At 44.0% G+C, this 16102-nt stretch overlaps 1 protein-coding gene across 1 annotated transcript in view; it reads right to left on the bottom strand.

The window, feature by feature from the left end:
* alpha-Man-IIb (alpha-Mannosidase class II b) overlaps positions 1-16102 on the bottom strand; it is a 463611-nt gene that overhangs the window by 9770 nt on the left and 437739 nt on the right. Inside the window, exon 4 of the mRNA XM_083114244.1 lies at positions 4528-4661. Coding sequence (XP_082970370.1) covers positions 4528-4661 — 134 coding nt within the window. The remainder of the gene's footprint in view (positions 1-4527; positions 4662-16102) is intronic.

The raw sequence follows: 16102 nt of genomic DNA, 5'->3' as shown, positions 1-16102 counted from the left end.
TCCAACGTTTGCATGTATGTATGTCAATAATAATAATAAAAAATAAGGCGGTCCAATCTGACTGTTGTCGATGAGTGGACAAAATTGACGACTCGCCAGAGTTGGTTTTATTTGCAATGTTTGTACAGTGGGTTGCACAAGTATTGCAAGACAATTTGTCCAGGGCTATTTCCGTTAATTTTTCCTTGTATCCTACGTGCATTTAAGCAAGGAACTGTTACATGCTCTGGTGTACAGGTTGTCAACTACAAGTTTGTGTTTTGTTCAGATTCTTGAAGGTCTCATTGTCTAAAACAAGCAAGCAACATCAAAGATGATCGAGTTGTTTTTGTGTATCCAAACACACGGAAATCAAACCAAAGATGTCGACTATATTTGAAAAGATATTCACCGCATGATTTTACATTATTTACTCAACCTCAAAATGCCACTAAAACTCCAAACAAAACACAATCTGTTACTCTAAGCATATTTCCTTTCCCAAAGTTTGAATAAACTGCAAGATTCCTGGACACTCTTTGAACGACCGCAACGTCACGCACGACGGCTTGAAGTCCATTTTATGCATAGACAGGCTAATCGGGACTGGACTTACAGTTTAAAGTTAGATCCGAACCACTATGTGCCTCCACTGGGTATCGATCCGGTGACACCTTGATCAGAAGACGTCGACGTTCCCACTACGCTATCGCAGAGGTTCAAAATGCTGATGGAACCTTCAGTAATACTTATGCATCCTACTGTACTGAACCTGCAGTTGTTCCCCAATACTATCTCCCCTCACCTGGAATCGAACCGAAGACCTTTTCATTACAAGGCGATCGGAACGCCATCCGGGAGGAAAATGAAGCACGTAGACCCACATTTAAGCAGACAGCTTCAGCATTTGCAGTATGAGCAGAATGACAAAACCACATCCTTTTTAAATTACACGTGAAACTGAATCGAATTGTATTACTTTTAACCGCATGAATAATTGAGCATGGTAATTACTGAATGTTACGTGAAATGATCTTGTTTTCCAACCTACAAAGGGTTCATGAAAATTGTTTAAACGCTCTTGCAATGTGTCAACAAGCAAACAATTTGTAATAATTGAAATTCTAATTAAAATATAATTAAATTAGCCTCCAGTTATACCATAATTACCTATTGTTATTCTTCATAGCCTGAGGCGTACGGAAGTTGATTTTAATCCCCATATGCGTTTGTTGCTTGGTTTGGTTAGATGTTGCCTATTTTGGGGAACAGGAAAGTATCCACCCCTCATTCTCACGCAATGGTTTCGCCAGGTGCCTCGGCTTGCCTACTTTGATGGCTTCCCGGAGGACCAAATAATACTCAAAATGATTGTTATCTGTGAAATAAGTATGCTCCCAGTACTAATGACCAATAGCTACCCTACCTCAAATGCGGCGGTCCGCGTGGTGGAGTGGTTAGCACCAGCCTTCTTAAAGGTCCAGGAACCGATAAATTCTTATGGGTTCTATTGGGTTCCGCTGCAGGAAAGGAACTATTTTCTCTCGCACAATTTAAATTCGGTCCAAGTGGCGTATTGTTACATTGAAAAAAGTTCCAGGACCGTATTTAAATTGATCTGGTAAAAAGGTTCCTGGACCGAATTGAAATACTTTAGACAAAAAGGTTTTTTACGGTCCAGAACTCATTTACGCTTGCTGATTTTATCTACTGGACCGGAATTGATTTTTATAAAAATTCTTAGACCTTTACCAACCCTGGTTAGCACAGCGCGCTACGACATCAAGAGTCCCGGATTCGAATCCCGCCCTGGGCATGGCTCTTCTTTCATCAGTCAAATCATATCACTTATAATCATCGTTGCGATTAGCCAAAACTGGCAGGAGAGCGACGCTAAACAACAAATCAGATCACATTAATCCTACCTAGAATGCTTGCTAGGCAATTTAATGTATACTCTGTCCCGCGTATCTCTGTAGCGAGGCGAACGAAAACATGTAGTGACGCGAGACGGCTCTGCCAATGAACACGCGAGGGAACGGGATTGCGTGGAGGGGGAAAGCGACTGCAGCTACCAGCCTCGGCAGCAGCGTGTACTGCTTAGCTGCCCACTCGATCTCCCCCTTTTTTGCCGCTAATAACACTAATCAAGATTATAATTACTTTTTCATTGTAGCGACACCCTCTTATTACTCAACGTTTCGACATAACTCTTGATGCGTCTTTTACAAGAACTATACTGAGAATAAAATGCAATGTGAGTTACAACAGATAATCCGTAATTCTTCAAGTGTTTAAAACCTACATTGAGATTTTTTTTGAGGCTTGCGTTTGGAGCTGGTGGCCATTTTCAATTATCCGCGTCCGGTTTTGTGGCATTTACTAAAATCGCTGTGACTTCTGTTCTTCCAATTCCAAATGTTATCATTCAAAAACCATTTTTCACCACTTTTGCTCCCAGACAAGTACTTTCTTTTCATAATTTGTCATTTGGGGGGGGGGGACAAAATAACCACCTACATTATATTCTCAGAGCCGGATATATATGCACACAGCACACACACACATACAGGGTGACAATTAATGAACTATATGAAATAAAATGGAAATTAGTGACAAACCACGTAGTACACAAACTGTATTGCACATGTAAACGGCACTACAGACATTCGGATTTAGGTTAAGACATGTTCGATATGTCTGCCATCTCTGGCGATGATGTGGCGTAGACGAACAGCAAAATTCTGCATGACCCGCTGAAGTGTCGAAACATCGATGCTGTCGATGACCTCCTGAATGGCAGTTTTCAGCTCGGCAATGGTTTTGGGGTTATTTCTGTACACCTTGTCCTTAACATAGCCCCACAAAAATGAGTCACGTGTGTTCAGATCCGGGGAATATGGCGGCCAAGCGAGTCCCCTTCCAGTGGCCTCTGGGTATCCCAGAGCCAGAATGCGGCCCTCAAAATACTCCTCCAGGACGTCAAACACTCTCATGGTCCGATGGGGTCGAGCTCCGTCTTGCATGAACCACATCTTGTCGAAATCAGGGTCACTTTGGATAATGGGTATGAAATCATTTTCCAAAACCGTCACGTATCGTACAGTAGTCACCGTGCCGTCAAGGAATATCGCACCGATCGCCGCCATCGGACTGTTATTGCTCGCATAATAGGCCTTCACAAGTGATATACGCTCCTGCACGCTGTACCATGACATTTTCACTTGCAAGTGGCCGACATCAACACGTTGCGTGCGCATGCGCATACGAATTCCCATCATGCCCTGTGGCCAGCCACGCAGTTTGGACGTCATCACGCGAACCGTTCAGAAATTAGGACTGTTTTATTTCATATAGTTCATTAATTGTCACCCTGTATATATATATACCGGGTGGTCCAAAAGTCCCGGAACGGTCACATATCGTGAGAAATACAGATCGAATCGGAAAACGAAAAAATACGTGTTTAGTAAGTGGAAGAAAGCTATTCAATGATATCACACTTGATTCCCCACCCCGCCCCCTGGGGGTGGGGCGGGGGGCAACTGTGAAATTTTAAATGGAAACCCCATTTTGTATTGTAGATTCGGAAAGAGGACTTCATTCCGAGTCCAACGAGCTATCAACCATTCTCCTAGCTCAATTAGACACAGAGATAGAGCGATTTTAAAGTTTCACATTAAAAAAAGGAAGAAAAAAAAGTGAAAATTTCATAAAACCCAAAAAAAATTCGATTGCAGATTCGGAATCTGCATGTGATCGTAGACCCCCTTTCCATATACTATATTGAAAGGTCTCCATTGAAAGGTCTGCAATCGCTTCCACTCTAGTTCAATTAGGGGCAGAGATACGTCCCTTTGATTATTTTTTATTTTATTATTATTATTATTATTATTATTATTTTTTTTTTTTTGCGAAAATTTAAAATCGCAATATCTCCGTTCCTAATTGAGCTAGGATGATGGTTCATAGCCCGTTGGACTCGGAATGAAGTCCTCTTCCCGATTCTACAATACAAAATTGGGGTTTCCATTTAACATTTCACAATTGTCCCACGTCCCACCCCCAGGGGGCGGGGGTGGGGAATCAAGTGTAATATCGTTGAATAGCTTTCTTTCACTTATTAAACACGTATTTTTTCGATTTCCGATTCGATGTGTATTTCTCACGATATGTGACCGTTCCGGGACTTTTGGACCACCCGGTATATATAACCTATACTCTGTCCCAGGAGTGTGTGGAGCAAGCGAAGAAAAACAAGTCCCCTGCTGAAGTAGTGACTCGAGAGAGCTCGAGCAATGAACGCGTGGGAGAGGAAGTGAGCGCATGGAGGGGAAAACGTGGCTACAGCTACTAGCCGTTTGCAGCAGCACCTAGTACTTCTCTCCGCCCACTCGCTTCCTCCCAGCGTCTACCGTTATGCGCGGCTCCACAGAATCCTAGAACCTAGCATAGACAATGTTACAGAGGCACTGCAAGTAGCGTGTGTTGAGATATATCGAAGGGATATATTGATTGGATATTCTACAGCCGTAAGACTATCCTCACCTTCAATCAACTGGTCCAGCATGGCGTAGACATGCACGGTGGCTTCATCAGTCATGACCCAGCCCCCAGTGGTGATCTCCAGCCTCCCCTCGTCCAGGAGGTTCTTCACTATACGCTTCTTGGTTGGGTGGGCACTGCAAATAAATAAATAAATACATTATCTTTATTTTACGTCGCTATTATGTTCATAATTCGATCACGGCGATGAATTATGAACATACCGGGTGGCCAGAATGAAAGTTACCCAACTCAGAGCCTGTTTGAGGCATCGTAGAACTCTGAAATTTGGTGAATCCACTATGCAGACCATGGGGAAGAGGATGACGATAAAAATAGTTCAATTTTCCGCCACCAGGTTGAAATGTGACGCTGTATTTCCATGATTGGTTGTAATAATGACGTAAACTGCTCCAATTGGTTATGGATTTGCCCTTACCCTGCAATCTTGCAATAAACGAGAGCTTATTTTCTTTATAATTAATAACTCGGCTAAATCACTTAACGTGATAATTTGTACAACCCATCATGGAAGTACAGCGGCACATTTCAACCTGGTGGCGGAAAATTGAACTATTCTTATCGCCCTCTTCCCCATGGTCTGCAGAGTGGATTCACCAAACTTCAGAGTTCTACAATGCCTCAAACAGGCTGCAGGGGGCTCTGAGTTGGGTAACTTTAATTCTGGCCACCCGGTACGCCATGATATGAAACACAAACCTTATAATATTAACTTTCCAAAAATAACATTCAATAGTAAAATGACAGTAATGGTGTATAAATGAAAACTAGAAGATACTAGTCAAATAAAAGACTATTGTCAAGCACAATACGAAAGACATTCTCTTAGTATTTATAGAGCTACAACTAAAATATACTAAAAATGGAACAAAACATTGCACAAGTAAACCACAAAAAATGAAAACGTTGATTTGAACACGAAAAAGGGTTATACTATGAGCGGTAAGATGTTTAACATCATCATGTTTGGCAAAATGGTAAAACTATCAAAGCCGGGAATTGTCTGTAACTCGTTTATTCTGTAATTCTTGACATTCGTACTTACCTATTCTGCATTGCGAAAGATTGTTTTACAAGGGATTTCGCTTTATTTTAACGAAATTAGTATCTATTGTCGACATATCGAGTAATTTTTGTCCGTTCTTTTTTCGCTTCCCGAACACGCAAAATGGCGGCAAATCTTGACTAGCGTTGTGTTTCAAACGGCAAAGCAGTGTTTCAACCTTCTTAACAGAAAAATACTCGCATAGCCCCAAAAACCATTCGGAATAGTATGACCATCCACGAATAGCCACAAAATCCATCCCCACATAGCCCCAAAAACCATTCTGGATCGTATAACTATCCACGAATAGCCCCAAAAACCATTCACGATAGCCCCACTCACCATCACGGTAAGTTTAGGTTAGGCTGCTTTAGGTTGGGCAATATAGTAAAAAAAAAACTGTGTGTTTTGAATCACTTACCGTGGATTACGTCATCAGATGCTCGCAACATCCTGTTCAAGTACATGGATGGAAATGCAAGCAACAGCTTTCGTGCATCGGACGGACATTATTATAGAAAAAAATATATGATTTAGCGGCCAAATACATTGAAAAATGCGAGAAAACACTTCTACGACCTTCCGAAATTCCACAGAAACTCAATTCCGTAAGTACTTTCTCCTGTAAATTTGAAGAAATCCGATTCCCGGCTTTGATAGTTTTACCGGCAAAATAATTCGAATTAACAAGTTAGATGTCGCTGCATCATTTTTGAAACCACAAACAAGAAAGTGTCAGCATTTTGTACTCTTGCAACATCAGTAAAGTGTGAAAAAGCTTTAAATAAAATTATTTATGTTGGGAAGTTCACGTAAGTACACCGAGACAGTAAGACGAAGATAATATTGTATGTAACACACCGATTCTTGAATTGAGAAATCTGATTTATGTAATTATATACAGTCTTTAACAAAGTAACTGTACCACCACTAAAACAATGGCAAATTGCACCTGGGATTGTTCCTTGGTGCATCTTGATTATTTTTTGTTATTTTTGCACTGCTGTCTTTCATTCCACTCTCTGCCGACAGGTGTCTCTGATGTGTTGGTGCAAATGGCTGCCGCCTGTTCCTGACGTGCAGCCGTGTTTGCTGGTGGAAATCATGTGAATAGTGGGTCGAAAATCTGTGTAATGGATTGTTACCAACTGCTAGAGATTACTTCTCAAATGAGAATTTAGATGATTTCATCTTCCGGGATGACAATGCTCGCTTCCTGCCACAAAGCCTGTGCAGTGAATGAGTGGTTGTCTGACACCGATTGTGGTGGCCACCCAACTTGCCAGATCTGAACCCGATTGAGAATTTGTGGCACCTGATGTCCCGTCGGCTGCAGGGAAGCCATTGTGGTCACATATAACTTAAAACACAGTTTGCATTCCATTGCGTTAAGTGGTGCAGTTATTTTGTTACAGACTGTACATGCAAAAGTAACGTACTTTCTTAGTTTAATGAACTAAATCGATTTCAAACGTGGACAATATGTTTAAATATAAAATTTTCCCGCATCGAGCTCGACTTTGATTTGGTAAAAAGATTCATGAAGATCATTAGATTCATAACAACAATAAAATGATGTCTTGCCGAGGATTCGAACCCGGGACCGTTGGTTTCGTAGCGCTGCATGCTAACCATTCCGCCATAAGATTAGCTGTATTCAGTTTTCATTTCGACCGAATGAGCGTCAATGCATTGTGTAGCCGATGGTAAGGGTTAATAGTGGGCAAATTGTCCATTACCGTGTCAATACGCTCACTTTTCACTCAATGCGAATTTCAAGATTTTAAATAGAAAACTCAAATAGGCAGACGACAAACTCGGTTGCAGCACAAATCAAATTCCATTTCTTAAAAGAATATAACATGAAAGAAAAAGAGCGTAAAGACAAATGGACAATTTGTCTAACCTTACGGTTGCTAGACATTCCGAATTTAAAGGACAGTCTCTTATTAAATAATGCGACCCGCATTTCAAAATTACATTTTTCTCGGTTGCATCCATGTTTTCAGAACGCCTAGATCATCAATTATTTTCCATCGGTGGCGGTCAGTGATGTGCGTGTACGCGTAAACAACGATAGTCTACATTCTACACGTAGACTATTTTATACACGTAGATGACGTAATCTATGTAAACAACATGGCGAAAGGTGATAACTTAGCAAAGGGCGCTGTGGAAGTAAAATAATATTATACTGCGTATCAGTTGCTGATGTGTGAGGAGAACTTTTCATACTCTTTCTTCCAAATTCGAACAATTCTCACCTAGGAAGAAACCTAATATAGGAAATGTTCTAGTGTTTTATGGGGAAAATACCACTCTTGCCTCACGACTGCCATCTGTTGTTGTTTTTTGCATACTGTTTATCTTCTTCCATAGTTGATAACGGAAGAGAAGAAAAATTTTGTTGTAAATAGGATTCTTTTCAGTTTGTTAGGAACCAATATAGTTGAAAATGTCACTTTCCTTTCATGAAAGCCTTGAAAATTAATTTTAATGCACTTTAGATTGTCTACGTAGTCTATGTAAACTACAACCCAATGTAATCTACGCGTAGATTACGTGTAGACAACGCATGTAGACGTAAACGTATATTCTACGGCACATCACTGGTGGCGGTGCATTGTGGGACAAATATTAAATCCAGTTCCGTTTCCCCACCTGCTCGTGACCGTTTCCTCCCCTGCACAGTTTCAACTTTTTTCCAGGCATCGTTGGTGCTGTTGATAGGTTCTGTTCGACATGTTGCAAAACGAGTGGTGAACGTAGTCTTTTTTTACAAAAAATACGAAACGACTGTGTATATTTTTCAATCATGGTTGAAGGATGAAAATTTTCACTTATGTTTGAAGGATAGTGGTAATAAATATAAAATAGGCCTCACCGATGGCGCAGTGGTAGCGTTGTCGCCTTGTAATCATTGGGTTCCCTGTTCGATACCCGGCGGAAGCACATAGTGGTTCGGATCCCACTTTAAACTATAGGTCCAGTCCCAATTAGCCATACTGTGCATAAAGTCGACTTAAAGCACCAATTCAATCAATCGATAATAAATATAAAGCAGGTTGATAGTTTATCTCAGAACATTGTTGTAGGCGAGATGTAGCATCTTGTAGCCTCCAAGCTGGAAGGTAGTCATGTATCCAGCCGTTGACAAAAAATGCAACAGTAGGCAAATTGTCAATCATCATGTTCTTTTGCTTTCTATTATGAAATTTTCGGTTCCAAATCAGAGGAAAAGGATCATAGGAGTAAAGGACAATGTCGCCCCCTAGGTCACGGAAAGTTTGAACCATCTCGAGCTCCCAGATGAACACAAGTTTGAACCCTCTCGGCCCCTATAGGGGCGAAACTATTAACTCTCTACCACCCAGGTGGATGCAAGTTTGAAACCCCCTCCACCCCTAGATGGACTGAAGTTTGAACCCATCTCGGCCCCCAGTTGGACGAAAATTTGAACTCTTCTCTACTCTCCAGGTGGACGCAAGTTTGATCCCCTCTCGGTCCCTAGTTGGACGCAAGTTTGATCCCCTCTCGGTCCCTAGTTGGACGCAAGTTTGAACTAACCTCAGTCCCTAGGTAAACGCAAGTTTGAACCCTCTCGGCCCCTAGAGGGGCGAAGCTATGAAATCCATACCCCCAGGTGGACGCAAGTTTGAACCCATCTCAGCTCCCAGTTGGACGAAAATTTTATCAGTCTCTGTTCCCACAGGTGGACGCAAGTTTGAACCAAACTGGTCACCAGGTGGACGCAACTTTGAACTCTTCTCTACCCTCCAGGTGGACGCAAGATTGATCCCCTCTCGGCTACTAGGTGGACGCAAGAATGATCCCCTCTCGGCTACTAGGTGGACGCAAGTTTGATCCCCTATCGGTCCCTAGTTGGACGCAAGTTTGAACTAACCTCAGTCCCTAGGTAAACGCAACTTTGAACCCTCTCGGCCCCTAGAGGGGCGAAGCTATGAAATCTATACCCCCAGGTGGACGCAAGTTTGAACCCATCTCAGCTCCCAGTTGGACGAAAATTTTATCAGTCTCTGTTCCCACAGGTGGACGCAAGTTTGAACCAAACTGGTCACCAGTTGGACGCAACTTTGAACTCTTCTCTACCCTCCAGGTGGACGCAAGATTGATCCCCTCTCGGCTACTAGGTGGACGCAAGATTGATCCCCTCTCGGCTACTAGGTGGACGCAAGTTTGATCCCCTCTCGGTCCCTAGTTGAACGCAAGTTTGAACTAACCTCGGTCCCTAGGTAAACGCAACTTTGAACCCTCTCGGCCCCTAGAGGGGCGAAGCTATGAAATCTATACCCCCAGGTGGACGCAAGTTTGAACCCATCTCAGCTCCCAGTTGGACGAAAATTTTATCAGTCTCTGTGGTCGCATGTTTGAACCATCTCGGCCTCCACATGGACGAAAATTTGAACCAAACTGGTCATCAGGTGGAGTCAACTTCTAACTCCTATCTACCTTCCAGGTGGACGCAAGTTTGATCCCCTCTCGGTCCCTAGTTCGACGCAAGTTTGAACTCATCTCAGTCCCTAGGTGGACGCAAGTTTGAACACCTCAATGCTCCGCAATCAAATCTGCATCTACCAGTCTCCAAACCAAGCGAGCATATGTCTTTACATCCGTGTATTTCATTTTAGAAGCTTATACTGAATTCCAGACTGTTTTCGATTCGTATCCATGAGTCATTATTATTACTCACCTGGAATTCCAACCGCAAAATCCAAGTTCCATTTGTTTCGGGATGAGTTTTGCTACCGGCCTGCGTGCTTTGGATATCAAAAAATAAATCCTATTCGCAGCGTGGCTCCCTCCCTTCCAAATGACCCACTGAGCGACGGGGAAAAAACACCGCGACGGATTCCATTATGAAACCGGGGGAAATTAATATGTTCTACATGAAACAGGAAATTTCTGCATGCGTGCGAGTGACACTGAAGCAATAATGATTCAGCCGCAATTACAAGCAGGGGGTTGGGGGAGGGGGAAGCTTTTCTAGGAAGCTGGTGCAAATGCATTTGCATGCTTTACAATTAGGGCATCTCTTTTTCTTTATCGTGATGCGGTAAATTGCGGATATTCGCTATTTTTTGACGATGCAAGGTTTAAGCAATGTCTGCAGTAAGGTAGCGTCGTAGATGGCTCAGTGGTAGCGTCGTCGCTTTGTAATAAATGGGTCCCGGTGGAGGCACATACTGGTTCGGATCCCACTTTAAACTGTAGGCCCAGTCCCGATTAGCCTTACTGTGCATAAAGTGGACTTAAAACACCAACTCAATCAATGTTTTTATCGTCGCTTCTTTGTGGACTTAGGTTGATCGCGACAGGGAGGCAAGAGGCCACTGCAAGGGGTGGAACATGGGGAGGGGGAGAGCAGGAGGGATTGGGGGCCATACATCGGCAAGACATCATACTGGATGTTCAGCCATGGGCAAGACATCATACTGGATGTTCGGCCATGGGCAAGACATCATACTGGATGTTCAGCCATGGGCAAGACATCATACTGGATGTTCAGCCATGGGCAAGACATCATACTTGATGTTCGGCCACGGGCAAGACGTCATACTGGATGTTCGGCCATGGGTAAGACATCATACTTGATGTTCAGCCATGGGCAAGACATCATACTGGATGTTCGGCCATGGGGAAGACATCATACTGGATGTTCAGCCATGGGGAAGACATCATACTGGATGTTCGGCCACGGGCAAGACATTATACTGGATCTCAGCCATGGGCAAGACATCATACTGGATGTTCGGCCATGGGCAAGACATCATACTGGATGTTCAGCCATGGGCAAGACATCATACTGGATGTTCAGCCATGGGTAAGACATCATACTTGATGTTCAGCCATGGGCAAGACATCATACTGGATGTTCAGCCATGGGCAAGACATCATACTTGATGTTCGGCCACGGGCAAGACATCATACTGGATGTTCGGCCATGGGCAAGACATCATACTGGATGTTCGGCCAAGGGCAAGACATCATACTTGATGTTCAGCCACGGGCAAGACATCATACTGGATGTTCAGCCACGGGCAAGACATCATACTGGATGTTCAGCCACGGGGAAGACATCATACTGGATGTTCAGCCACGGGCAAGACATCATACTGGATGTTCGGCCACGGGCAAGACATCATACTGGATGTTCGGCCACGGGCAAGACATCATACTTGATGTTCGGCCACGGGCAAGACATCATACTGGATGTTCGGCCATGGGCAAGACATCATACTTGATGTTCAGCCACGGGCAAGACATCATACTTGATGTTCAGCCACGGGCAAGACATCATACTGGATGTTCAGCCACGGGCAAGACATCATACTGGATGTTCAGCCACGGGGAAGACATCATACTGGATGTTCAGCCACGGGCAAGACATCATACTGGATGTTCGGCCACGGGCAAGACATCATACTGGATCTCAGCCACGGGCAAGACATCATACTGGATGTTCAGCCACGGGCAAGACATCATACTTGATGTTCGGCCACGGGCAAGACATCATACTTGATGTTCGGCCACGGGCAAGACATCATACTGGATGTTCGGCCACGGGCAAGACATCATACTGGATCTCAGCCATGGGCAAGACATCATACTGGATGTTCGGCCACGGGCAAGACATCATACTGGATCTCAGCCACGGGCAAGACATCATACTGGATGTTCAGCCATGGGCAAGACATCATACTTGATGTTCGGCCACGGGCAAGACATCATACTTGATGTTCGGCCACGGGCAAGACATCATACTGGATGTTCAGCCATGGGGAAGACATCATACTGGATGTTCGGCCATGGGGAAGACATCATACTGGATGTTCGGCCACGGGCAAGACATCATACTGGATCTCAGCCACGGGCAAGACATCATACTGGATGTTCAGCCATGGGCAAGACATCATACTTGATGTTCGGCCACGGGCAAGATATCATACTGGATGTTCAGCCACGGGCAAGACATCATACTTGATGTTCGGCCACGGGCAAGACATCATACTGGATGTTCAGCCACGGGCAAGACATCATACTGGATGTTCGGCCATGGGCAAGACATCATACTGGATGTTCAGCCATGGGCAAGACATCATACTGGATGTTCAGCCATGGGCAAGACATCATACTTAATGTTCAGCCATGGGTAAGACATCATACTTGATGTTCAGCCATGGGCAAGACATCATACTTGATGTTCGGCCACGGGCAAGACATCATACTGGATGTTCAGCCATGGGGAAGACATCATACTGGATGTTCGGCCATGGGGAAGACATCATACTGGATGTTCGGCCACGGGCAAGACATCATACTGGATCTCAGCCATGGGCAAGACATCATACTGGATGTTCGGCCATGGGTAAGACATCATACTTGATGTTCAGCCATGGGCAAGACATCATACTGGATGTTCAGCCATGGGTAAGACATCATACTTGATGTTCGGCGACGGGCAAGACATCATACTGGATGTTCGGCCATGGGCAAGACATCATACTGGATGTTCGGCCATGGGCAAGACATCATACTGGATGTTCAGCCATGGGTAAGACATCATACTTGATGTTCAGCCATGGGCAAGACATCATACTGGATGTTCAGCCATGGGTAAGACATCATACTTGATGTTCGGCCACGGGCAAGACATCATACTGGATGTTCGGCCATGGGCAAGACATCATACTGGATGTTCGGCCACGGGCAAGACATCATACTGGATGTTCAGCCACGGGCAAGACATCATACTGGATGTTCAGCCATGGGCAAGACATCATACTTGATGTTCAGCCACGGGCAAGACATCATACTGGATGTTCAGCCATGGGCAAGACATCATACTGGATGTTCGGCCATGGGGCTCGAACCTACGACCTTCTGTTACCTAAACGTAACTGGAATTCCAAATTCATGCTCCTTCCAGCGATTCCTATCTTCAGGTTGTACAGTGGGATGCACAAATATTAGAAGGCAAATTGTCTCTCGCCGTGTACATTCCTGTTCAGAAAGTGGAAGTATGAGAAACTTTATCTGGACAAAAGTGTACAGTCACGTGGGAACTAGGGGCATGGGACACTAGTACTTCCACCTTGGACTGCATTTTGCAGACTAGCGAGGCTATGGCGTCTAGACCTACAGCGAGTATAATCCTCCTTGTGTGGTGTTCGGTCCGTATGTGTATTTCTCCCTTGTCCCTTCATCAATAATATCATCACCATTCACACTCAAGTTCGCAATTAGCCAAACTGGCAGAAACGTGAAGCAAATTAAACCAATTGAAGACTAAAATTGGTAAACGCTCTATGTGTCAAAATAATTCACCGTTTTCCACGTTAAACTGTGAAATGTACCATGCCTTATAATGTGGTAAACGTGAATGTGGCTGGTAGCCCTCTTAAGTAGTTCAAAGGGCGTGTAAAGAGGTCACTAGTGTGAACGTCATTACGGGCTAATGTGCGGAACGATGCGATTTCCCAACACTTTCGCTTTTGGCACTTACAACGTTTACCACTTTTAGTCTCAATTCATTCCATTCTTTAAGAACACGTACGGAGCAAGAGAAACTGAATTATGAAGTCTACTTTATGCACAGTAAGGCTAATCGGGACTGGACCTACAGTTTAAAGTAGGACCCGAACCACTATGTGCTTTTACCGGGTATCGAACACGGGACAACTTGAATACAAAACGACGACGGCTGTATGAGAAATTGAATGAAATTGTATTTGAAAACTTACCCAGTAATACTTGTGCATCCCACTGTACAGATATATACACCAGGAGCGTATATTCTAGGCTAGCTAGGCTATCTGCGAAGCCTGAAATCTATAAAATAAAATACAGGAGAAAAATCCATCAATAATTGTAAATATTATTATTCATATCTGTGAGATGATGATGCCGATTCTGGAGTTGGCAACCTGATTTCCTATGAGTTGGCAACCTGATTTCTTATGAGTTGGCAACATGATTTCCTATGAGTTGGTAACCTGTTTTCTTATGAGTTGGCAACCTGATTTCCTACGAGATGGCAACCGGATTTCCTACGAGTTGGCAACCTGATTTCCTATGAGTTGGCAACCTGATTTCCTATGAGATGGCAACCTGATTTCCTATGAGATGGCAACCTGATTTCCTATGAGATGGCAACATGATTTCCTATGAGATGGCAACATGATTTCCTATGAGATGGCAACATGATTTCCTATGAGTTGGCAACCTGATTTCCTATGAGTTGGCAACCTGATTTCTTATGAGTTGGCAACCTGATTTCCTATGAGTTGGTAACCTGATTTCTTATAAGTTGGCAACCTGAATTCCTATGAGTTGGCAACCTGATTTCTTATGAGTTGGTAACCTGATTTCTTATGAGTTGGTAACCTGATTTCTTATGAGTTGGTAACCTGATTTCTTAGGAGTTGGTAAATGTATTTCTATTCATAGCCTAGGATCACGTGACACTGAAATAGCCCAAATCTTGACCTCAGTATACGCCACTGATATACACACAAAAAGAATACGAAACCGTAATTAAAAAACGCTCAAGAGATGGCAGGACAGTCGAAGCGAGAGAAAACAAGCGACAAATATTCGAATGGCGACATATTCACGGGTCAGGAAACCTAAACCCCAGGAGCACCGTAAGAGATTTTCCGCGGGAAAATAAAAGGTTCCTCTCCACAAAGATTTTTTTCCTGCAATTTTATTCGAAGCTGTCCCCTTTTTTGTGCCACATTCTTCACATGTGCCTCTCTTTGAACCGTGCTGATCCTTCCAGAGCCCCTCCCCCCGCCGGCAACGCACGTCGCGGTTAGTGATCCTCCAACAGGGGCATTTACCCCCCATCGCAAAAGCCGCACCCACTTGTTGGGAGAAGCAGGGATTTCCGCCAGAAAGAAGAAGATATTATGAACGTGGCGGTAAACGGAAAGGGAGTTGGTGGCGGTGGGGGGGGGGGGGGGTGGCATAAAGAATACCGGAGAAGGGATTGTTTGATCTTTTGATGTCAGCCTGATGAGAGATGTTGTTCCCCCAGCCTCTATCCGTTTTGTTTCTACTTTTTTACGCGCTCGTGTGAGATTTGCTATTCACAAAGCGCCCCCACCCACCCTCGCGCATTTTAACCTTCGCCCCTCCCCGTTCCTTCCTGTACGCACCTTTTTTTGCAAAACTAAACTGAAATCTTTTCTCAGGCTCGAAAATGGAAGCGGACAGAAAAGGGGGAAATGCCTCTTGTTTTCTGCAACGCCATTAACCCCCACCCCTTTCCCCTTTGGCTACCACCCCTTCTAAACGTATCGACTAGAACCAAGGGCCTCCACGATGACGTGTTAGTAGCGTCATCGCCTTGGAATCAAAGGTCCCGGGTTCGCTTCCCGGTGGAGGCACATGCTGTATATCTATAGAGCGTCTCAACCTTAAAATTCAGCATGGGTTAAATGGAGCGCGGCGTTGCCAGATCAACAAACGGAGTCGCTGTTAATCGCT

Source organism: Lepisma saccharinum, chromosome 29 (genome assembly GCF_977018435.1).
Source record: "Lepisma saccharinum chromosome 29, izLepSacc3.1, whole genome shotgun sequence".
Classification (NCBI taxonomy): domain Eukaryota; kingdom Metazoa; phylum Arthropoda; class Insecta; order Zygentoma; family Lepismatidae; genus Lepisma; species Lepisma saccharinum.
The sequence above is the reverse complement of the archived record's forward strand: the minus strand, read 5'-3'. Positions and strand labels throughout refer to the sequence as shown.